Source organism: Microtus pennsylvanicus, chromosome 14 (assembly GCF_037038515.1).
Source record: "Microtus pennsylvanicus isolate mMicPen1 chromosome 14, mMicPen1.hap1, whole genome shotgun sequence".
Taxonomy (NCBI): Eukaryota; Metazoa; Chordata; class Mammalia; order Rodentia; family Cricetidae; genus Microtus; species Microtus pennsylvanicus.
This window is the reverse complement of record NC_134592.1, coordinates 5,458,199-5,483,592: the sequence shown is the minus strand read 5'-3', so window position 1 is coordinate 5,483,592 and position 25,394 is coordinate 5,458,199. Positions and strand designations below refer to the sequence as shown.

The 25,394-nt window shown below is 45.6% G+C and overlaps 2 protein-coding genes and 1 long non-coding RNA gene across 6 annotated transcripts in view; 1 reads left to right on the top strand and 2 right to left on the bottom strand.

The window, feature by feature from the left end:
• Positions 1 to 25,394, bottom strand: part of Brf1 (BRF1 general transcription factor IIIB subunit) — a 57,288-nt gene that overhangs the window by 22,640 nt on the left and 9,254 nt on the right. For 2 of the 4 annotated variants that reach the window (XM_075947459.1, XM_075947458.1), the window contains exons 3-7: positions 21,027 to 21,200; positions 12,730 to 12,761; positions 9,016 to 9,088; positions 2,081 to 2,230; positions 906 to 999 (exon numbers count right to left, since the gene is read on the bottom strand). In XM_075947459.1, coding sequence (XP_075803574.1) covers positions 906 to 999; positions 2,081 to 2,230; positions 9,016 to 9,088; positions 12,730 to 12,761; positions 21,027 to 21,200 — 523 coding nt within the window. Of the gene's footprint in view, positions 1 to 905; positions 1,000 to 2,080; positions 2,231 to 5,543; positions 5,767 to 9,015; positions 9,089 to 12,729; positions 12,762 to 21,026; positions 21,201 to 25,394 lie in introns of those variants that run through there. The other 2 variants (XM_075947462.1, XM_075947461.1) reach the window with 2 other exon arrangements.
• On the top strand, positions 5,740 to 8,143 carry Btbd6 (BTB domain containing 6). Its single transcript, XM_075947463.1, has 4 exons — positions 5,740 to 6,116; positions 6,197 to 6,287; positions 6,393 to 6,511; positions 6,669 to 8,143. Exons 1-4 carry the CDS (start codon positions 5,740 to 5,742, stop codon positions 7,699 to 7,701), a joined length of 1,620 nt encoding a protein of 539 aa, XP_075803578.1. The 3' UTR covers positions 7,702 to 8,143.
• On the bottom strand, positions 12,774 to 21,018 carry LOC142834662 (uncharacterized). The gene is made up of 3 exons (XR_012907661.1): positions 19,986 to 21,018; positions 13,863 to 13,963; positions 12,774 to 13,108 (listed from the first exon to the last, which is right to left on the bottom strand). It is a non-coding gene; the product is annotated as an uncharacterized LOC142834662 (long non-coding RNA).

Below are 25,394 nucleotides of genomic sequence, written 5' to 3'. Positions count from 1 at the left end.
AATATGTGAGCCTGGCTCAGCATATAAAATTGCTACGGCCAAGTCTGATGACTTGAGTTCAATCCCTAGTAACAACATAGAAGGATAGAACTGACCTCTCCCACATTGTCCTCTGATCTCATTGTGTGCAGTGGCATATGTGTACATGCATGTGCACACACACACACAAATAAATAAATGTAATAACTTTTAAAAAGTAATTTTAAAGGTATTAGAGGCAAAATACTTAAAATGATTTTCAATTTGCTTCCAGCAGATGCTCTCAGCAGAAATGGTCAACAAGTGTTGAAATCTGTGATATGTATATCAGCAATGACAAGCTTCCTAGCAATTCCTTGGCATGTTCATCTTGCTCAGGTTATCCACATGAGCTGGGAGCAACCTGTTGAAAGCTGTGCACAGAGTCTGTGGCCCATGACAGATATGGTGAGGTTTAACTAACTCTAGCAAGAAGTCACGCAGCCAGGGGCTGGAGAGATGGCTCAGCGGTTAAGAGCATTGCCTGCTCTTCCAAAGGTCCTGAGTTCAATTCCCAGCAACCACATGGTGGCTCAAAACCATCTGTAATGAGGTCTGGTGCCCTCTTCTGGCCTTCACACAGAAAGAATATTGTATACATAATAAATAAATAAATATTTAAAAAAAAAAAAGAAGTCACGCAGGCTCTCAAAGCCCAGAATGAAACAAACCAAATGGGAAGAGGAAGCCTCTAGTGCTTCCAAAGCAGCTTTGCTGTCCACTTCTAATCAGTGGGATGGGAAGCCTCTTTAATTACAGCCTACTAATCTCAGGAGACATTAGGATGGGAAGCTAGGTACTTCCAAAGGGCAGAGTAACCCAGGCAGTAGCAGCTCCGATACAGAGATGGGCGCAGTAGCCATCACACTGTGAACTAGAATGCTTACCTCTTCCGTAGTGTGGACTCACACACTTTGACCACACTGATGACTTCTTTGACGGTTCTCCGGAAGTCATGCATTCTGGCTGCAACCAAAAGTGCTAGGAAAGAAACGAGATCACCAGAAAACTCACACAGACATGAAAGCAAACAAAATTCTCCCTGAACTCTGAACAACTGTGAGTGGGACACGTGTTTGCCTTCTCTAAACAGACCTGAGATGCAGACACTCTATGGCAATAAGAGTCCCACTCTTATTTGGGTTAAAGCTGTACTACATTCTACTTTTAATAAGAAAAACAGAAAATGCAATAATATTTATAACTCCTCAAAACATGAAAACTAACTTTGAAGTAATGTATGTGAAACCCCTGGTTAGGATGGGAGTAGAGGATTCTGAGAATGTAGTAAAGCTGGAAAAGGCTGGGGCACGAGGCTCAAGACACCATCTGACAAGTGTGAATTATGGTAATGGTAAGCACGGGGCCCAAGAATCTTTAGAGTAAATGTGGAAATCAGGTCTCAGATACAAGCAGGCTCAGGTAGCATTGCCCTAATGGGTGCATAAGTGGTACCTGGCATGGCAAAGAGGTAGGAAGGTGGAGGCTACAGAAGGAACAGGCCCCTGCTGGCCTGGAGCTCTTCCCCAGCAGGGGATTCTTGGTCTAGGCCACAGTCACCACCTGAAGATCTTACAGGTGCAGCCAGAACAACTATGCTGCTGGCTAGCAAAGACTCAGTGTCTCAGCCGAGAGGTCATCTCACTAACCATGCTGAGAGTGGCAACATTGTGTCATGAGTGGACAACATAGAGTGGCACAAGAGCTACCAACGGTCATTTCATCCTCTGAAGTCCTGTCTCTCATCTCAGAACCTGCAGAAGCCAACAAGGGAAAAAGTGCCAGAGTCCTTAAGAAGTAAGAACCATGAAGGTCAGGTCAAAGGACACAGCTCTTATGTAAGGTGGACTCTGGAACCATAAGCAAGTCATGGGCTTGACTGTTTAAGGCTCAAAATAGATGACTAGGGTTCAACTTACCTACTATGCATAGGACCCTAAATTTGACTGCTAGCACCCTCCCACACACATGCATGCATGCGCTCATCAAGCATCAGGAGAGAAAATGCTACCCAAGTGCTAGACTAAGCTGTCCTCCTAGAGGCATATGGCCAATTCTGTACCTGCTCCACAGAGGCCAGAGGGGCGCCGCCCTGTGTGCATCCAATCCCTCTTCATTCTCTGTAGAAGCCTCAGGGCTGTCATGGATACTTCATGGTTCTTCTCCCCAAATTCCAGTAGATGAGCAAAACGTGGAATGTACAAGCATGGGTCTGTATAGGAGACACAACACCTTAGTGTGTATGTAGATATGTACACACAGCACTAAGCAACACCCTGCAACTGGGTGACTCTACCCACTTCTCCATGTACACAGGCTCTCTAAGGTCCCCTTCCCTGAAGCACAGCCTCTTTGACCTTAGCTATGCAGCTGTGTTTACTACAGCCAGAGAACTGCTGGCTTCACAGGACACAAATCTGGGCATGTATGGCAATAGGGGTGGGGTACAACTTCCACCTTCTCTCAGAGGGTGACGAGAGGTCAAAGAGCAGGACAGGTGTGGGCTCTTTACACACACACCACCTTCTGAATTTCCTGAGTGGCTGTGTCAGCTCAGTATCTAGCAAAATGAACACAGTGGGCACACAAGTACACACATGTTCACAGTTGTTTCTTTTCCTAAGTGCCTGGCACTCTGCTAGATACTAAAGTTTCAGTCAAAAATTTATGGAGCCCATGAATGGGACAAGCGGGTAAAACCAAGTCAAAATTCAGTTCATTATTACCATACCATTAGTGCAAAGACACGACCTAGGGACAGAGGAGATCCTGGGACTTGTCCAGGAAGAACCACTTATGCTCAGGGCTGAGAAGCAGGCAGCTTAGAGAACGCTAGCAGATAATAATGGAGGAGGACCAGGGAGGCTCACAGAGGTCTTAGAGAAACTGGGAGGGAGAGAATCATTCAGTTCACCTCATCTTTCAAATAGGAGGGCAAAGGGCCTCAGCTACTGACTGATACCTAGCCCATCCTTCCAGGCAAACTGACCTTTACCAAGTGACTCCATGAGACCATACATACAAGGATCCAGTCCAGTTCACACGAAGACTCAGAAAAGAAAGCTGAGTACAGTGTCTTTTACCTGTAACCCAAGCAACTTGGGAGATGGATGGAGAGAAAAAGAATTTGAGGCCACCCTAAACAACACAGAGACTCCATTTGATAGAGACAGAGACCCACATTGGAGCACCGGACTGAGCTCCCAAGGTCCAAATGAGGAGCAGAAGAAGGGAGAACATGAACAAGGAAGTCAGGACCATGAGAGGTGCACTGTGACAGTGGGGCTGATCTATTGGGAGCTCACCAAGGCCAGCTGGACTGGAACTGAAAAAGCATGGGATAAAACCGGACTCTCTGAGCATGGAGGACAATGAAGGCTGATGAGAAGCCAAGGACAAAGGCACTAGGTTTCGATCCTACTGCATGAACTGGCTTTGGGGGAGCCTAGCCTGTTTGGATGCTCACCTTCCTGGACCTGGATGGAGGGGGGAGGACCTTGGACTTCCCATAGGGCAGGACTGCTCTTCAGACTCGAGAGGGAGGGGGAATGGAATGGGGGGAGGGGGAGAGAAGTGGGGAGAGGGGGAAGAGGAGTGGGGGGGAGGAGGAGAGGAGTGAGAGGAGGGGGAGAGGAGTGGGAGGCGGGGAGGAGGCGGAAATTTTTTCAACAAAAAAAAATTTAAAAAAACCAACTGGCAGCCGGGCGGTGGTGGCGCACGCCTTTAATCCCAGCACTTGGGAGGCAGAGGCAGGCGGATCTCTGAGTTCGAGACCAGCCTGGTCTACAAGAGCTAGTTCCAGGACAGGCTCCAAAACCACAGAGAAACCCTGTCTCGAAAAGCCAGAAAAAAAAAAAAAAAACCAACTGGCCAACCAACCAACCAACAAACAAAAAACCAGAAGGAGATAGCAAGAGTTTAAAAGGGCAGTGAAGAAGGCCCGGAAGCAGTCTGAAACCTAGGACTGGATAGATTCAAGTCACATTCCACAGTAACCACCTGGCTATGTTGGGTACCAGTGTCCCTAGGTTGTGCTAAATCGTTGAGAATCCTAGCAGGTATCTTTAGTAAAAATTCAACAGTCTTGGGTTTTTTGAGACAGGGTTTCTCTGTGTAACCCTGGTTGTCCTGAAATTCATTCTGCAGACCTGGTTAGCCTTAAAGATCTATCTGCCTCTGCCTTCTGAATGCTGGGATTAAAAGCATGTACCCAACGATAAGAGAGAAATTTTAATATACACACATACATACATATATATATATTACATATATTGTGTATGTATACACACACATAATTGATATGTTTCAGGCCTTGTGAATACAGCAACGAATAGACTTGATTTTTTAAAATGTTCTCAGGCCTGGAGTAGTGGTGCAGGTCTTTAATCCCACCACCCAGAAGGCAGAGGCAGGTGAATTTCTTTAAGTTTCAGGCCAACCTGATCTACAGAGTAAAATTCTGTCTCAACATTCTAGACTCCCCACTCCTCCATGCACCTTCCCTAAATAAAAAGGATAGTGTACATGGTACCAAATGCCAATAATCCAAGCTGCTAAAGAGGCTTCAGTACAAGGACGGTCAGTTGAAGCATGCCTGGGAAACATAGCAAGACCTCGTCTCTAAATAATAAACAGTTTTTTTAAAGAAAAAAAAAGGAAAAAGTCTAGATAACCTGACTGCAGTTCCAGGACAGGCTCTAAAGCTACAAAGAAACCTTGTCTTGAAAATAAAACAAAACAAACAAACAAACATACAAACAAAAAGAAGAAGAAGAAGAAGAAGAAGAAGAAGAAGAAGAAGAAGAAGAAGAAGAAACAACTTTGTCTCAAAAGAATCAAACAAAACAAGAAAACAAAATCAACCACCATAAAAAACTTCTGAAGGACTGGCTATGACTCAATGGTTAGGAGAACTCATTGCTCTTACAAAAGACTGGGTTCGGTTCCCAATATCCACATCTCATAGTTCACGACCAGTTATCTCCAGTTTCAAGGGATTCAATACATTCTTCTGGCCTTTGCAAACACTGGACACACATGTGGTACACAGAGACTCATGTAAACAAAACATCTATACACATAAAATAAAAATATTTTTAAAAAGTAAATGAAGGATGACCATTTGTTTCAACCATCTCATTTCTAGGTAAAGACATAAAGAATTACAATGAGGATCTGATAATTGCACAACAATAGTTGTGCTATGTAACCCACTTGGGTGTTCACCCATCAGTTGGATGAACTGGCAAACAAAATGCAGCACAGTAGAATAATCAACTTATAAAGGAGGACCTACAAAGCGAGTTTGAGGCCACCCTGGGCTATATAAAGTCCTGATTTAAAAAAGAAAAATTCTGACACACTACATGTAATATGTATTGTCTTTGATTTTATGTTCCGCTAAAGAGACAAAAAAGGAGCTCAAGTCTTGTTTCGGAGACTCATTTCTTCCATGAGGAAAGCTAGCTGTGTCAGGTTCCTTTACTAAAGTCGAGCTGCTGTGAACAACTAACTATAGCACAAACCTGTACACCGGGCGGGGCTTCGGCACTCTACCGGAGGAGGGGCCTCGGCGTGAGCTGCGTCATGACGCACAGTGACGAGGGACGCCAGCGCCGCACAGGGTAGGGGCGGGACGGCGCCCCCTGCGGCCGGGCCGCGGGCTCGGTGCGGGGTGAGGGGTGCGAGAGGGTGGGCGGCAGGCAGGGCCGGCGTGGCCCCATGCTGCTGCCGCTGGCCTGCCTGCATGGGCGGGTGGCACAGTGCCTAACCTCCCTGCTGGTGCTCGCAGAGCCACTGCCCAGGCCCCGGCGCGGTGCGAAGGCGCGCAGCGCAGCGCCGACCAGTGTGGAGGTGGCCCCGGCTGGAACGAAGATGGCCTCAGAACTGTACCCGCCCGCCGGCGCCTCTGCAGCTACTGCCACCGACATCGCCAACAGCAACGCGGCGGGTGCGGCCGTGGGCAGAAAGGTCAGCCTTTGCTGCCCGCCCCGCCTGGCGCCCGCCCCACTGCCACCCTTGCCCGCGCCGCCCGCGCCAGACAACAACAATCCCGAGAGCCCCAACTGGCAGTCCTTCCACCCGACGCTGCGCGAGAGGTGAGCTGTCGCCCGCCCCCGGGCTCTGGAAAGAGCCCGGGCGCGCGCTGTTCCAGCCCGTGTGCCTCTCCCCTTTACAGGAATGCGCTCATGTTCAACAACGAACTGATGGCTGACGTCCACTTCATCGTGGGGGCCTTAGGGGCAGCCAGGCGCGTGCCCGCCCACAAGGTGGGTAGGGGCGCAGCTCTGTCCCCTGGTGGGGTCTGGCTAGACGCAATATCCCCAGCCTTCTTAACAACCCTGTAGCTCAAGTGACTTTTCTTTTATTCACAGTACGTCTTGGCTGTCGGCAGCTCTGTCTTCTATGCCATGTTCTATGGGGACCTTGCAGAAGTCAAATCAGAAATCCACATTCCTGACGTCGAGCCTGCCGCCTTCCTGGTCTTGTTAAAGTAAGTGCTCTACTGTGGGGCTGGAAGGATGGGGTGGTTACCTTCCAGTTGTCCCCTACATGTTTCCTACAACCCAAGAGGTTGTGCATGGGAGCCCATGAGTTCCTCTCTGAGGCCAGCCCTTGCAGCTCCCCAGAAGAGTCCCTGCCTTACCCAGGTACATGTACAGCGATGAGATTGATCTGGAGGCGGACACAGTGCTCGCCACTCTGTATGCTGCTAAGAAGTACATTGTACCTGCATTAGCCAAGGCCTGTGTCAACTTTCTGGAGACAAGCCTGGAAGCCAAAAATGCCTGTGTCCTGCTATCCCAGAGCCGACTGTTTGAGGAGCCTGAACTGACCCAGCGCTGCTGGGAAGTCATTGATGCACAGGCTGAGATGGCTTTGAAGTCTGAAGGCTTCTGTGAAATTGACCGGCAGACCCTGGAGATCATTGTGACCAGGGAGGCCCTCAATACCAAAGAGGCTGTGGTCTTCGAGGCGGTCCTGAACTGGGCTGAGGCAGAGTGCAAGAGACAGGGCCTCCCGGTCACCCCTCACAACAAGAGGCATGTTTTGGGAAGAGCCCTCTATCTAGTCCGAATTCCAACTATGACTCTAGAGGAGTTTGCCAACGGTGCTGCCCAGTCAGATATCCTGACCTTAGAGGAGACCCACAATATCTTCCTTTGGTACACAGCTGCCAACAAGCCAATTCTCGACTTTCCCCTGACCAAAAGGAAGGGCCTTGCTCCACAGAGGTGTCACCGCTTCCAGTCTTCTGCCTACCGAAGCAACCAGTGGAGATATCGTGGGCGCTGTGACAGCATCCAGTTTGCAGTGGACAGAAGGGTGTTCATTGCCGGACTGGGCTTATATGGGTCCAGTTCTGGGAAGGCTGAGTACAGTGTGAAGATTGAACTCAAACGGCTAGGGATGGTCCTAGCTCAGAATCTCACCAAGTTTGTTTCAGATGGATCCAGCAACACATTCCCAGTCTGGTTTGAGCATCCAGTCCAGGTGGAGCAGGACACCTTCTACACTGCCAGTGCTGTCCTGGATGGCAGTGAGCTCAGCTACTTTGGGCAGGAAGGAATGACAGAAGTACAGTGTGGAAAGGTAGCCTTCCAGTTCCAGTGCTCCTCGGACAGTACCAATGGGACTGGAGTCCAGGGTGGACAGATTCCAGAGCTCATCTTCTATGCCTGAGGTGTAGGGGTTGGGGTGGACTTGCCATTAGGCTCTTCCTCCATGGAGTCTACCCAGTAAGTGCAGTGGAGGTGCAGGACACTGCCTACTGCCTTACTGATACCATTAAAGGTTTGGCTTACCATATCAGCCCGAGTCTGAAACAGATGACTTCTCTTTACAGATCTTTAGGAACTGATCTTAGGAACAGAATTATACATGTCCCTTGACCCTGAGATGATATTCCACAGATGGAGGACAGACGTCCAAGGTAGTCCCAGGTCCCTACCCAGTGGCACCCAAGCTTCAGGACCCTTGGATTCTCCTCCCACTCTTTTGGATTCTAAGCAGCTCCGGCTTACTTTAAGGCCTTGCATTCAAGCCACAAGTGGCTGAAAAGTCACTTAAAATAGTTCCATCCTATTTAAGTGAATTTTCATAATAAAGGTTTCACGGAATAAGAGTCACATGTAAATAAGTGACTGTAGGAAATATTAACTGGGGCATTCTCTTTCTCATCCTGTCTGTATGAAGTGCAGAGCTGTTAAAATCAAACCCTATCTTAGGAGAGCCCACCTATGCCTGTGTGGCATCTGAACTGTCTTCCTCTCAAGGGCTGTCTCTAGAATTCTGCAGAAGACAACATGTCTGGGTGATTGTGTTTGTTAAAGTACCTCAAGGTTCTACTGCAGAGGTCAAACTTAAGGATTAGGCTGTATGCTGTGCTGTCTGCTGTGGGGTGCTATGTGGGTAAGAAGGATCCCTAGGCCCAGGTTCAGGCCTCCCTTATAGTTGTTTTGCCCTGAAAAAGCACCTGACCTTCAAAGGCCCACTAGCAGGGCAATGTTATCTAGGGAGAGAGTATGTGTCGTAGGCTAGTGTGCCTAACATCAGAACCCTGGCCCTGCTGGGCCTCAAATCTACCCTCCCAGACCCTCTGGCTCTAGCTCCCAGTAGTACCTCTTTACTGTGAGTTGATACTTAAGAAACCATGAAAACCCCATCCTTGCATATGAGAAGAGCCATGGCTAGAGGGTACCTGCTCCTGGAACTTCATCCCTCAATTGTTAGGAGGCCCCTGCCTTTCTCAAGGTATCCAATAGGTTCCCAATGTGAAGTGTTATACTATTCCCTTTGGTCCTGAGCCACATCTGATAGGCATTGATGGGAAGCTTTGAGTCTGCACCAGAAATAAAACCCTACTGCCTGTATTTCCCACAACCTTTAGGAGAAATTCCTTCGCTTTGGGGTTCTGTACTTCGGCCTGACAACCCTCTACTCTGAGCACCTTAGCATGTTAGTTTCCAGAGGTGGTATTGTCTGAGCTCAGCCTACCTATAGCCGGTGCGTTGATGCAGAGCTCCCTCGCCAAGAGCAGGAACGTCTTCCCCAGCACGTACACATTCACCTGTGCAAAAAGAACACAGCTAGGAATACACTGGTATTCAAGAAAACATTTGCTTTTTTCTTTTTTAACAATTTGTGTGTGGGGTTTTTGTTTTGTTTTGTTTGTTTTGGTTCTTGTTCTGATTTTCAAACAGGGTTTCTCTGCGTAGTCCTGGCTGTCCTAGAACTTGCTCTGTAGACCAGGCTGACCTGGAACTCAGAGAACCATCTGCCTCTGCTTCCTGAGTGCTGGGTAAAGGCAAGCACCACCACACCCGGCTCAGCTGCTGTTTTCTTAAAGTATCTTCAAAGAACCCATTGCCACAGCCCCTTGCTGGACTGTGGAAAATCCATTCCACGCCTCTCTGCTGGTTTCCACATCAGGAGCGCCAGCTTTCCTCCTATTTGGCTGCCCTTAATCTTGTCAGTGGCTGCTTAGAAAAGTTCTTTGAGGATACCCGCTAAGAGTATGGTAGGTAACACAGTACAGAGTTATGCTTAAGTTCTGAACCAACACAAGACTGGTACACAACACAATAGCTACTCTTCCTCTTACCTTACAGTCCCAGAGATCTCAGTTTCCTTGCTCGAATTTCAAATGTTTCCTCCACTACCCTCACCTCAAGTCCTTATCTGCCATGTGGCCTATTGGCCACCTGCTCTTCTTTGCCAGAGGAAGTAAGCAGTGGGAACAATTCCATTCTGGAAAGGCTGTACCAAAGGCTGGAGTGGCTGGAACACTATCAGTTGTCAGGAAAGCAAAGGTTTAGCCAGTGTACAGACCCCTAATGTGCAGTTCAGTACCTCAGCGCAGCACTGCATGGACTAGCCTGGGATACTCAGGCCTACCCAACCGTAGAGTTTCCTCCCATCCTCAGCTCCCTGAAAGCCCCACTGCACTCATGCCAGGCTGTGTCTTATAGATATGACTGGTCTAGCCTTCTGCCTCTGGCTTCCTGAACGAACTCCATCACCTAACTGAGCCTAACCTGTGAGCCCTCTGCTAAGCCCCTTTTCCTGGCATGCAGATACCCCCAGATGTTGACATATGTCAGGAGACAAAGTCTAAGGGATGATACACAATGGGGTCTTCATTACATGCAGGACTGGGGGGAGAGAGTTTGTGATTTGTTAACTTAGTTGAGTCAACCCAATTGAGAAGGCCAGGGTCACCTTCCACCCTGGCTGGATACGGGTATCTTCCTGAGGTCTTCATGAGGACTGGTAGCTCAGAGAGCACTTTCTGAAGTAATTCTACCTTCCTGCGGTTTCAAGGGTCATCTAGAAAACTATGGTATGCATGACTACATGGCCTATGAGGGTATTCATATATGGTATGTAAACATGCATAGGTCATATAATATATAGTTTGTGTTCAAGTATGCAAATAAGTGTGCTCCCATAGCAGTACTCTGTTCCTGCAGCATCCTCTCAGGTTCCCACGGACATCCAGGTCCCCACTCTAGTGTTGTGGCCGAGGCTGGCCCCGACTTCCATCTACCCACCTCAAACTCCTTCACTATTTTAACCTTGGGTTCCAGATGGATATGTTTGATGATGAAACATGAATGCTACAGAAAGAGATTGAATAGACTTCCAAGTGTAAATTCAAAGTTTTCACACTTTCCAAGAGATGGCTCGGTGATATAGAGCACTTGCTTCCCATGTAGAGGCCTTGGGTTTGGTTCCCAGCACCCACATGGTGGCTCACACCTATCTCTAACTCCAGTTCCAGAGGATCCAACACCTTCTTCTGGCCTTTGTGGGTACCAGGGACACAGGTGGTCCACACACATACATGTAGGCAAATGCTCATACAAATAAATCTAAAAGAAAAAAAATCTCCTAAAGAACTTTCTAGAGATAGTTTTTAAGCATCTGGGACTACAAGTGTATACCACTACACCTGGCTTCTAGGCATACTAATATTGGTAGGTACTGCTAGACGTCATCACATTAACAATTCATTCTCCTATTGTGGCTATCTGCCTTTGGTATGTATGTGAATCAGGAAAAAGTGAGGCTTTAAATTCAGGGTCTCTGCCAGTTCTACGCTGACTCCTCTCTTCAAAGCAGTCAGTTTCACCAGAGGCCTTTACTGACATAGGCATGAGCCCTACCCAGAGATAAGCAAAAGTGTCTTGTCTTAAGGTCAGACGAGGTCTGGCCCCAGGGATGTCTTGGAGGAACAAAAGAACATACTGTGGATGCTCCGGGGCAAGGACAGCCGTGTATGGTCTCCCGTCCATTTAACCAGCATGGCCCTACCAAGAAGAGTAGTCTGTGCCACCCAGACTATACAGCTGGCCCAACCTCAGCCTTTCCTGGTGGCGTGCCACCTAGCCTGACAGTCTGGGCTGTTTTCCCCTTTCCAAAGCTGTGAAGCCAAAGATGACTGGTGCACCTGTTTTCCTCTAAGAGGTGTCCAAGCTACTTCTGGTGCTGCCTGGCCATGGCCCCCATCTTTTCTGGGAGGGTGGAAACAGTCATGTGGCCATGCTCTGAACTGAGCACAATGCATTCAAAGGTGGAGTCAATGGATTATCACAATTCCAAAAGGTTATTTTTAGCTTGACCCCAAAAAAATTTCAGTAATAGCTGCTGAGAGATGCCATTTATAAAGACAGCTGGGAGGACAAAAATACAAGGCACCATCTGACTGAACTCTGTTAGTCAGAGGTACTGAGGGATTAGCAACCAGGAGCAGTACCCTGGCCTATGGGCTCTTAGGACCCCTGGGGTCATCCAAATCAGGGTTTCCATTCAGGGTGAACTTGTGGTCATTCATTCTACTTCCTGGTTTGTAGTGTCACTGTGGACCTCAGGGAGAGATCTGAAGACTTCAGTTAGTTTTTAGCCAACTGCCGCCCAAAGTGCCATCAATGGGGCAGTTCTCCATGTCCCTTTTTCCTTCACTGCCTTTGAAGGTGCCTAGGTGCATCTTCTCATAATGTTCAGTTACTTAGAAGTGAACAGTGCACTGACCATTGTGCCACATGACTTTAATCCCAGCACTGCAGAGGCAGGCAGACCTCTGAGTTCCAGGCTTGCTAGGGCTACATGAGACCTACTCTTAAAAAACAAACAGAAACAAGCAATGCAACAAAAAACACTTTATCTGAATCTAGAAAGCTAATGACCCTAAATAGCTTACGTAACAAACTTACGAAGGTTGTTTTTTTGTTTTGTTTTGTTTTTTTGTTTGGTTTTGAGACAGGGTTTCTCTGTAGATTTTTGGTTCCTGTCCTGGAACTAGCTCTTGTAGACCAGGCTGGTCTCGAACTCACAAAGATCCACCTGCCTCTGCCTCCCGAGTGCTGGGATTAAGACGGGCACCAACACTGCCCAGCTACTTATGAAAGTTTTGCAGAGTTTGAAATACATGCAATGGGATCCAATATTCCCTTTAAGAAAAGAACTTTCTTTGCCTTAGACTGAGTTTCACAAGGGGCTCTCAAGTGATTCTAAGTCTGAGCCACCAGGCCCTGGATAATACTGTGACTGTGGCCTGCCTTCTCCTACTGAGGCCCCAAGCTCTGGCAACACAAGCTTCACCACCCTGAACACAAAGGCTGCCTATAACCACAGGCAGCAGGTGTAGGAAACATAGGCTGTGACCCTGCAAAGCCCTCAGGGCAGAAAGACTTAAGGAAAGTGATCTACCTGGAGCAGGTCGCTGAGGTCAAGGAGCATGTCTGCAGCCAGAGTTAAGGAGTGTTTGCATGGAAGCTACCAGGGTTATATACCCAGAGAGCTGGTCTTCATTTGTCAGATCCAAGCTCATCATCTGACCAGGGAGGAAAAGGCCCTGATGGAACTAACCAGTCCCTGAGGGAGACCGCTGGGAATCTACTTTAAGGACAGAAAGTTACAAGAGGGAGTGGGGAAAAGGGTCAGGGAAACCAGAAACAGGAGCTTCAGATGTCTACTGTACAATATCTTCTGTTCAGACAGCATAGAAATGGACGACCACACCTCAGCTCTATTCCTTAGGCACAGACTGGGGACTTCCAATCACCATTCTGAGTCAGCAGGGCAACTCCTAAAGGACAGACACAGATGTTACAGAAAGGCAGTGAGTACCTACACCAAGCATTGCCAGTGGGACTCTGATGTGAGATCTACCCTTGCGTGAGTATGAGAGTAATCAGCACTAAGAACAGATCTCAGATGAGTCCAAACTCAGATGGCACACAGACAGAATAAAAACAAGTCACTTGTCAGTGAAGTTAAGCTACTGGTTATAGGTGCAGTCCAGTAGTAAACTGTGTTTAACATGTGCAAGGCACTGCATCCATTCGCAGTGCTACACAGTAAAAAAATTATACAGGCTGCAGAGATGGCTCAGTGGCTAAAAGCACTTGCTGTTGCCAGGTGGTGGTGATTCAACACCTTTAATCTCAGCACCTAGGAGGCAGAATGCACATACAATGAAAATAAATCTCAAAACAATTTTTAATAAAATAAAAATTAATAGGCAGGCCAGGCATGGTAGCACATGCCTTTAATCCTAGCACTTGGGAGGTAGAGGCAGGTGGACCTCTGTGAGTTCAAGGCCAGCATGGTCTAGCTTGACCCAGGACAGCCAGGGCCACATAGAGACCTCATCTCAGACAAACGAAAACAAACAAAGCAAAGAAAGGTAGTTGTCACACATAGTTCCAACACCTAGGGGTCTGAAGCAAGATCACTTAAACTCTAGTTCAGGGCCAGCCTGGGAGAAACAGTTCATCTCTAGAAGATAAGGGGGAAGGAGTTTAGATGGTATAGCTAGTAAAGACATGTGCTATGCAAACCTGAAAACCTGAGTGTGACCTTAGGAACCCATGGTAAAAGAAGGAAAGTGACTTCTTAAAGTTGTCTTCTGACCTCCACAATGTCCATGTGATACACATGCCTGTATACATACACAGAGATACACAAATAATAGATTTTTAAATATACATAATTTTATAAGAATAACATAGAAACCAAAACATGGGCAAAGCTTGTGAGTAAAAACTTCATAAAGAGAGATAAACAGCTCATGCACACATGAAAAAAAAATTCTACTGCACGGAGGGATCATAAAAACCTATCCAGGGCACTCGTAACACCAAATGTTAACAAGGGTATAGACACCTTTAGCCCCTACACTATCCACAGACTGACAGGGCACAGTCTATGGGGACAGTTTGCAGGTTTCTTATAAGACAAAGTACAGGCCCACCTCTAACCCAGCTATTCCAGTCTGATGTATTTACTTGAGACAAAATCATTCACCCACAAAAGACGTGCATAAGCATGCTCACAGGAAATTCATTCAAAATAGCCTCATATTATGAGCAGAGAGGAGCCTTCAGGGGAAGTAGAGGAGGCCGTGGTTGGGGAACACGAGGAAATCGTAGTCGAGGAAGACTCTACTGAGTGCAACATCACATTCTTCAGCATTGTCATGAGCTTAATATTCTTAAATCTACTACTCATTGGATTGCCGGGGATGTCCCTTTAACAGGACTGCTGCCTTCAGCTGAAAACGTAATGTTCTTTCCACCTTTGTATGTATGATCTACTTTTGTAACAGTCCATGGTTGTGTCCAAGGTAAAACCACAACAATATTTTTGGATGCTTTATCTGCAGCTTTGACTTCTTTTCAAAATAGCCTCATTATTAGATTTCATTTTGTGAATCTTGCTTTTAAACATCTTCATAATTTGTTATTAAGAACTGAATCTAATGAAAAATTTCAGTCTAGCTCGTGATCTGGTAAAGCCAATCACTTTTGAAAGGTTACTTATTTTCCTCCCCAGTCTGTTCCAGTTTTTTGCCCAATACATGGAGAAGAGTAATGCTAATGAAGCTGCTAGGCAGTGTGTAGCATTCCTACTAAGACTCGTAGAAATTAAACACTTCTTACAGTGTACAAGTGATATTAGGTTTTTAGGAAGCAGTAAGTTTTGCATTGCTTCCTTCACTGTTCTCCATTTTTGGGGATACAGCTTTTGAACACAGGGTCTTATTTGAATAGGAGTACATGTGCATAATATACATATAAACATAAGCATATGTTGTGTGTGTATATGTGCGTGCCATGGAACTTGAGTGTACAACAAATCACAATTTAAATTCTAGGAATGGGTCATCTGACACAGTGATTATCCTTTTGAGGCTGAAATGAATCCATTACTAACTTGGTATCCAGGTTTTCAATCCAGTAGGGAGGAATTTGAGTCAGTCATACTTACATGATTAAAATTGTTTAAAACTGAAAACAGAGGTCGTATTTTCAGAGACAAGACCTTGTTGGTGAAATATAGCCAGATCTGGTGTACATACAGGTTCTCACAGGATGGATAGTATAATTTAGGGTTTGGAAACTTAACCAGGGCTACCCAGGAAAGTGACTTGATGACATACTATCATTAAATAAGAGATGCTCACTCCGTTTGCTTTTGCCACTTTCAAAATTTAACTTCTCAGGTTATTAATCAGATTATTGTATAAGTTAGCCAGTAGTCTTTAGATTAAAACAACAGATGGGAGGTTTGTGGAGTGCCTCATATCGTGGACATTTTTAGTGGCTCAGACCCTTTGTTTTTCATTTGAATGTTTCATATATTTTTGTTCCAGTTAATCTTCCTTCCCTAAATTTGCTATTCAAATCAAATATCCAGATGCCATTGCTAGTAGTTTTGTTGTTTGTTGGGTTTTTTTGTTTTGTTTTGAGGTTTCGATTTCTACACAGGTGTCCTCGTTACCATTACTTCTACACTGGGAAAAAAGCAAAACCCCTTTGTGAGAATTACTGCATATAATTTATGGAGAAAATATTCTAGACATCTAGATGATACAAGTGAGCACAACAAGTTGGTCAGCTTGACTATGGAGTGCTGGCAATAATCTCTGAACATTCCACATGATTGAGCTGAACCTAGGCTCCCTTGGAATCTGAACAGATGTAGGAACATGGGATTGCCAGTTGAAAACTGACCATCTAGTATGGACCTCAGATACATCAGCCATGGTCTAACACCATTTTGAGTACAAAAATGAATTGGACTACAGCAATATAATTTTGAACATGGTGTAATTTTTCCTTTCTCTTGTCTGAGTGTATTTGTAAAGTCAACAGAAATAACTTGACCTCATGTCTGATGCAGAGCTCACTGCATTCCTCCCTCTTCCCTTTGTTCCCTTTCCCTTGCCTAGGCAATAGTGCATAACTTACTGTTCTTTTGCTTCAGAGATTTGAATGAAAATCTTCATGCCATAAATATGTTTTTTCTTCTTCAAGACACCTGTTTATTCCCTTGTTTAAATGTAAATGTTCCCTTATGCTTTTGAAATAAATTTCCTTTTGTAAAAAAAAAAAAAAACAACCAAAAAAACCCAAAATAGCCTCATACTGGGACCAACGCAGGGATCCATCAACAGAAGGCTAAATACTGTCTTATAAATACAGTGACTATAGTGGGGAAGCAACATAACAAATACAAAGGTTGCCAAGTAACAAAAAGCTCAGAGCAAAGAGCTTAGGCCATGTGCCTATATTTAAAGTACATCCAGCTCCAAAAGCCACTGTCTTGAAAAAAATAAAATTAAATTAAAAAAAAAAAAGTACATCCCAGAATAAGACAGCAAGTCTACAGTTGAAGGACAGAGAATGATGGCAGCCTTTAGGGGCTGGAGAGGCAGGGTCTGACTGAAGGGGTGTAGGCAGACAAAGAGGTGTATAGACTGCTCAGAACTTACCAACTAGTAAAGGAAGATCTACTCATTTTATTTTATGTCAATTTTACCTCCAGATCTAATCTTGTCTATCGGCAAGACTGGGGCAGTGGAGTGTGCTGAGCCCTACTGCTTGCTTTGAACTGTGTCAAAAATAAGATGCTAAAGGACATGGGGGCTGGAGAGATGGCTCAGCAGTTAAGAGCACTGCCTGCTCTTCCAAAGGTCCTGAGTTCAATTCCCAGCAACCACATGGTGGCTTACAACCATCTGTAATGAGGTCTGGTGCCCTCTTCTGGCCTTCAGGCATACACACAGAAAGAATATTGTACACACAATAAATAAATAAATAAATAAATAAATAAATAAATAAATAAATAAATAAATGACAGAAAGCTGATGGGAGGAGAGGGTGGCTGTTCATGGGAGAGTTCAATTACTTCAACTCTGTTGTGTTTGAAAATCATTTAAAATTATATAAAATTTCTGCCATAACTTTATTGTGAATGATTTTATATAATTTATATTTTATATAATTTTAAAGATACTAGAATTCAACTTTCAACCAAAGTGACTGTTTTTCTTGGTAGGAAAAATCATCCAGCTGCTGGGAAGTCTATGCAGGTCCTCCAAATAGTGACTAGAGGCACTATGTCCTCCTAGCCCCTCTACCTCTAACGTGGATGCTGGAGTTTCTTAAGTCAAGAGAAGAGACGAGGTCTGGACAAGGCATGCAAGAACCCCAAATTCCAAGGGGTGGGACCACTTTGTGACCCCATCTGGGTCTATCACATCCTGACAGGTGATACTTGTGCTCAGCCAGACTCCGGCTCCAGTTGTTAAGGAGAAATAAACACAGCAGAGTGGGAAACGAAAAGCTGCTAGAGGTGGGACTTTCAGGAGGGCTAGGGAGGCCTGTGAGACTCCCTCAGGCCATCCATAGTTCTGACAGTCTTAGAGTGCCAAGGCAGTCAGTGTTGGAGGTCAGAGTCAGTTTCTCTGTAAACAGAACAGGCTAATGGCCAACCACGACCTCTGACTGGCTGTGCTTAGTGGAAGAACATTAACAGACAAGATCTGATTTAAACTGAGATTCTCCATAGGGTTCAAGTTTAGAGATTTAAATAAATGAAGCAGAACTAGAGCAAAATGGAATTTATTTTTTCTTTCTATTCCTTGCTCTCTTCCTTTTAGCATGGAGGCTTGAATCTAGGACCGGGCACATACAGCTCTCTACCACTAAGCTAAAGCCCTAGCCTATTCCCTATAGTTCACATTTGAGCTACATGCAAGGTCCAAGTTACCCTGTGTACTCTCTGATTTTGTGTGTCAACTTGACACACACTAGACTCATCAGAGAGGAAGGAGCCTCAGATGTGAGAATCCAGATCCAGCTGTGAGGCACTTTCTCAATTAGTGACAATAGGGGAGGGCCTAGCCCATGGCAGGTGGTACCATCATCCTTGGGCTGTTGGTCCTGGGTGAGAAACTAGGCTAAGCAAGTCATGGGAAGCAAGCCAGTAAGCAGCACCCCCTCCACGGCCTCCGCATCAGCTCCTGCCTCTAGAATCCTGCCCTGCTGAGTTCCTGTCCTGACTTCCTTCAATGATGAATAGTGATGTGAAGAAGTGTGAGCCAAATAAACCCTTTCCTCCCCAACTCACCCTCCTGCCCCTGTTGGTTTTTTGAGACAGGGTTTCTCTGTGTAATAGCCCTAGCTGCCTTGAAACTTGCTCTTTGGACAGGCTGGCCTCAAACTCACAGAGGTCCGCCCGCTTCTGCCTCCCGAGTGCTGGGATTAAAGGCGTGCGCCACCATTGCCCAGCTCCCAACTTGCTTTTTGGTCATAGCGTTTGGTCACAGTAGTAGAAACCCTGACTAAGACACCCAGACTGTTCTTGAACTCATGCTCAGTTCAGGCTGACCTTGAACTTGAGATCCTCTTGCCTCAGCCTCCTGAAGCTGAGATTACAAGCCTGTATCTCCAGGCCCAGCTATGAAATTTGTTTATACAGCCTCATATATGAAATGTTTCTATAGATATCCAAAGACAGCAACAAGAGAAATGGCCCCTCTATGTGCAATCTGACAAAAAGATCTGTGTTCATAACAGCAGATGAATGGATCAGTGGGAAACCACCCAACTAATACTGCCATTACAAGACCCCAAGAGATGACGAAGAAAAACTAGCCTAGCACTCACCATAGTCCACTTCTCACATCTCCTGGGCCCTCTTGCTCTAAATGACTGTTCCCTGCACAGTGCCATTCAGTAAGGTTCTTCTCAGCCCAACCACAGCACTTCCAGAGAAGGAGCTCTCAGGATGCTACGTCAGGCAAAGGCACTAAGAATGCAGCAAGCAAGCCTGAACTCCATCTGCAATCAGGATGAGCAACTCCCCACTCCCTACTAACAAGACTGAGTCTGCCATCTACACAGTATTGATGCCCAACAACCCAGAACCCTACTGTCTACATACTAACATCTGCTGTCTTGCTCCCTATCTATCACTGGTGCATACTGTCCATGCTGATACCCACTTTATGCATAGCACTGATACTTTGAGATGGTCCTGAAGATGACACAGTCACCTGCCAAGGCAACTACCATCACACTTCAAGTTCTGGGCTTCTAAGGACATCTGTGCAGCCTAGAATCCTGATGGCTCTGGGGACAGCAGCCCAAGCACAGTTTAATCACCTGCTCATAGTCTGACAGAGATTCTCCCTCCTGCCAAGGACAGCTGTGCCAGCTGAAGTAGGAAAGCCAGGCACCACTGCTCTTCTATTCCCAAGGTCATCTGCTGCTCTGCAGAGCAAAGCACAGATGACAGGAAAGTAACTTCAGTGAACGATCCTGACTCAAAAATGCAAGTGAAGAGGACAAGGCGATAACTCAGTGGGGAAAGGTACTTGCCACCAAACCTGACAACTTGAATTTGATTCCTGGACTTACACGGTAGAGGAAGAGAACTGACTCTACAAATGGTTCACTTCATCCCAATATGCCCTGAAGCACGTGTGCCACACCTCCCTGACACACACATACACACACACACACACACATCAAAAAAATAAAAGGACTGGGTTAAAAGATAAAGTCTAGGAACTGTCTCTAACCAAAAGGGTAAATAGATGGATGAACAGGAAACAAAGATTACTTAAAAGCCTGATGGGGCAGGCAGAGTAAACAAAATAGAAACCAACTGACCTAACAAGTTCAAGGTGCGGGGCAGCCAGAGGGAGGGACAGCAGCACACCAAGGTCCCTGAAATGATGGAAAAAAGTCACTATAAGCAGTACATATATGACAGCAATGTATAGTAGAAAGCACTAGAGGAAGCTGGAGTTACTGACAGAAGACTCTGCAGGACAAAAGATGGAATTCCTGACATATGTGCTGCCGACAGAGCTCAGGAATTAGAGTGGAAGAGCACAGGAGAATTAGACCTGAAACCTCAAGAAACAAAGCTGCAAAAGGGGGGAGGGGGGAGTCATGAGCTGTCCTCTGCCATCCAAAAGTGGCAGGGACTTAATGGTTTAGCCTGACTACACCCACCATGGCAGCTGAGGTAGTTTGAATGAAAATGGCCCCCACAGATTCAGGGAGTGGCATTTCTGGAGGTGTGGCCTTGCTGGAGGAACTATGTCACTGGGGGTGAGCTTTGAGGTTTCAGAAGCTCAAGCAGGCCCAGGGCACACACACACTCTCTCTCTGATGCCTACTGATCCAGATATAGAACTCCCAGCTACCTTTCAAACACCATGTCTGCCTATTTGCCACCAAGCTTCCTGCCATGATGGTAATGGACTAAACATCTGAACCTGTAAGCCATCCCCAATTAAATGTTTTCCTTTAGGTCATGGTGTCTCTTCACAGCAATAGAAACACTAAGACCTAACTAAGACAGCAGCTTAGAGACCAGCATCAGCTGGGACCAGACATCCAATAAAGGAATTGATGGGGGGCTGGAGAGATGGCTCAGAGGTTAAGAGCACTGACTGCTCTTCCAGAGGTCCTGAGTTCAATTCCCAGCAACTGCATGGTGGCTCACAACCATCTGTAATGAGATCTGGTGCCCTCTTCTGGCCAGCAAGCAAACAGACAGACAAAACACTGTATACACAATAAATAAATAAATCAAAAAAAAAAGAAATTGATGGTAACAGCAAAGCCAAACTCCTGCAACTTCTAAATCAACATTTGAATCATCACTCAAGAACCAAGAGGGGCTTCCATAACAAAGGATATGAGGTGTGCCTTCAGTTCGGCAAACCAAGTAGAGGCAGGCAGCAATCACATGGGCCATTTTCCGTCCTCGGGTCAGATGCTTGCTTACAGCCATCTTGAAGAAGTTGAAGGCTGTGTCCAGGCAGTGCTGGTTCAGCTGCAGTTGGCTCCCCAAGTGGTGGATGTGGCGCCGTCCTAGGATGGAATCCAGAATGACCTCCAGTCACAAGTCTCAACTTAAAATCATGCATCACAAGAGCACTTTACAATTTAAGACTGGAGCAAAGACTGTTAGTGTAGACACAATCTACTTGAGAGATTGAGGGAAGAGGATCACAATTTCAAGACCAGCCTGGGCCAGGTATGATGGCTCATGCCTTTAATCTTAGCAGAGGCAAGCAAATCTCTGTCAGTTTGAAGCCAGCTTGGTCTACATAGTGATTTCTAGGATAGTCAGCACTAAAGACCCTGTCTTGAACAAATGAACAAAAAGAACCAGCCTAGGCTATCCAATGAGTTCAAAGCCAGCCAGAGAAACTTGGTGAGACCCTCTCTTAAAAAATAAAATAGGATGGGCGGTGGTGGCGCACCTTTAATCCCAGCACTCGGGAGGCAGAGGCAGGCGGATCTCTGTGAGTTCGAGACCAGCCTGGTCTACAAAGCAAGTTCTAGGAGAGCCAAGAAAAAGAAACCCTGTCATAGATTTTTTTTTAAAAAAAAGTAAAACTAGGCTGGAAAGATGGCTTAGTGGCTAAGAATATTGGCTGTTCTTCCATACAACCCAAATTTGATTTCCAGCACCCACATGGTACACAGACACACATGCAAGCACATGAAATAAGTTTGTTTGTTTAAGTAAAATGAGGGTTGGAGATGGAGCTCAGTGGTAGAGAAATTGCTTAGAACACACAAGGCCTTAGGTTCAATATTTGGTAATTCAAAAATGATAGATAGATAGAGAGATAGATAGATAGATAGATAGATAGATATCCTTTGTCCTAAGTTTTTTTTAACTCAGTTTGAACATTCTAATCAATTTTCATTACGAACACCAAAATATTGGTTTCCTAATTTTTCACATGTCATAAAACCCTATTCGTTAGGCTGGAGAAATGGCTCAGAGGTTAAGAGAGTGGCTGCTCTTCCAGATGTCCTGAGTTCAATTCCCACAAGCACATGGTGGCTCACAACCATCTATAATGAGATCTGGCGCCCTCTTCTGGTGTGCAGGCAGAACACTATATAAATAAATCTTTAAAAAAACAAACAACAAAAACAGAACAAAAAAACCCAAGGGGCTGGAGAGATAGTGCAGCAGTTAAAAGCACTTGACTGCTCTTCCAGAGGTCCTGAGTTCAATTCGCACAACCACATCAGGCGGCTCACAACCATCTGTAATGGGTGCTGATGTGCATGAAGGCAGAGCACTCATATACATAAAATACATGAATAAATATTTTTTAAAAAGAATTATTGCAAGGTGATAATATTGATACAAAACAGAATGTATTATTAGCCAGGCAGTGTGGCGCACACCTTTAATCGCAGAACTTGGGAGGCAGAGGCAGGTGAATCTCTGTGAGTCTAAGGCCAGACTGGTCTACAAGAGCTAGTTCCAGGACAGCTAGAACTGTTACACAGGGAAACCCTGTCTTGAAAAACCAAAAACCAAACCAAACCAAACAAAAAACCCCACAAAACAGAAAAGCCCGTTCCTCATGCACCACATTTCACTTTGGAGCAGTACATCCACAGTGGCTATGCCTCTTCTGGAGATTCCTTGAGGCCTGGAGTGTTTGGCAGGAATGAGTCTCCCACAACTATGTGCCAAGCACTTCCTTTGTCCTAAGAGCACAAGACTCAAGCCATCTGCCTGATCCTTCCCAGAATGGCCTCTCTGCCTAATCCAGCCCTGAACAACCCTTGGTCAGGCTTTCCTCCAAGAGCCAGCTGCTTGGCCAGACTAACAGCCTAGTGATCTGTCCCCTGCACACCGGCAAAAGGAGGAGAAATGACAAAGTCAGGCACACTACAGGAGATTTTGAGGGCACCAGGTCCTTCTAGGGACTGCAGAAGCACTGTAGCCAGGACCTGTGTCTGTATGTGCACTGCACTGCAGACAGGAGACTCAGCATCTCCAGTTACAAACAGAGCAAAGGCATCCCAAAAGTCCAGTGGTATAGATCTGTGGGAGAGCTGCTGACCTGGTGGGCACCAGGAATAGAGAGGGCCCTCCGGACACAAGATATACCCTAGGATATGGAGAGGACGTGGATGGCAAGAACTGTCCCACTAGCATCTTCAGGACCCTAATCTGACACTATAGGCAACTTCCAATTCATCCACAAAATGTTAAATACTGGTTTCTCTGATTCTTTGATAAGAACTAAGGGCTAGGACACTACTCACAGCCAACAATAACAATAGCCCATTTCAGGGCATGGCCAACACCTGACCAACTGCCAATTATCAGCTAGTCTTATCAGCATACAGTAGTAGCACACCAGAGAGAGGCAGAGCAAAGGCTACTTTGGGCCCAGAAACCCACAGTAACAGAAGACTACACTGAGTTTAAGCCTGCCACCCACTAGCTAGCTAGTGTTTGGAAAATTCCACAATGTAGCTAAGATAGTAGTCTTTAGGGTCACCTGCTCAAGTTTAGACCTATTCTCAAACTCTACACTCCCAGGCAAGGGCTTGCCAGCACACCACAAACAAACAGAATCCATATGATCACTGTAGTAGATACAAAACCACAAATGACATACTCAATGACATCATTCCTATAAGCAAAACACTGACCCTTTTACACCGAGATCAGCAATGAGTCAAGCCTACCTAGCCTCAGCAGTTTTGGGGAGCCCAGCAACATACGAAAATAATACAGCAAAGTTTTGAGAATAAGTAAGAATAAAGGTGGCAAGCAAGGACCAATAATGTCTGCTCAGAGCCTGTGTGGTTGCTAAAATAAGAAACTTTACAAGTTTACATTTTAAGATCAACATAGCAAACTCCTATAATTTGATCTACAGATTCAATGTAACCCCAACCAGAATCTGGGCAGTTTTTCCATTGGAAAGTTAACAAAATAAATCCAAATCTGAAACTCTAAAAACTCAAATTAATGAAAAGTTAATCCCATAAGACTTAGGACGATTCAAATAACCATACTCCCCACAACAATCTACAGATTAAGACAATCCTCTCCAAACCCCAGCTGATTTCCTGGCAGAAACTGAACACAGACTCTAAAATTCCTACTGAAATTCAAGGCATGTGGTGGTACAGGCCTTACAAGCCCAGCACTGGGTGAGGCAGGGGGATTGTGAACTTTAGGCCAGTCTGTGATACACAAGACTCTTACTGCAGGATATTTGATCACACTGTAACAACCCAAGATTGTATTGATAAAGTTAACATCGAATCCTGGGCAGAGCCAGCGACTAGTTGACAAAATTGGTCATAGAGAACATGGAGGAACCAGGATATGGATAGAGAAGTACAAGAAGGAATGAGGAGGGACTTGGAGATTCAACGGCTTCATCCCTTTTGGTCTAGGAAGTGCGGAGCGAAGGTCAACTGGTCATTCCTCCACCCCTACTTTGATCTATATTAGGTTTTCACCCCAATATTTGACTACTGAGTCTTTCTAGACTTATAAGTATAAATTTATAGAACAACTAAGGAAAAATGACAGACTCTGTCTCAAAAAAGAAAAAGCAGGAAGGAAAGGGGAGGGAAACAAGCAACATAGCAACTCAGAATAATCGACACAGCACTTCCAAGAAAGAATTCTAAAAGGTATATACACCTCCCAATATCAAATTCATCACAAACCTAATAAACAAAATCCATACAGCCCAGCAGAACAAAACAGAGGGCCTGGAAATGATTCTCAACAAGGAGGGTGCCAACTGGTTTTCCACAGAAACACTGGATATGCACACATAAAATGGAAGCTGGACCCAGACTCTTACAAGGAACAACCTCAAAACACAACAAGCAAGCCAGATGACCAACCCCAGACAGCAGAAGATATAATCATAGTTTGGGGTGTGAGCCTGCACATTCACACCAGTGATAACACCTGTGAAGGCCAGAGATAGACACAGGGCAAGTCCTCTAACACTCAGCTCCTTATCTTTTTGATAAGGTGTTTCTTCAGTGCCTGGGTGGCAGGTTCACATCACCATGCTCAGCCTTTTATATGCTCAACTGGGGACCCTAAGTCAGGACCTTATACTTATACAGCAAGCACTTTACCCATTGAGCTGTCTCCCCAGACCCCTAAGAATCAGGGACTAACAAGATAAGGGCATAAAATAAGCTGGACACCATCAGAATGAAAAAAGAAAATGTGCCTCAAATGACAGCACCAAGGAGCTGGAA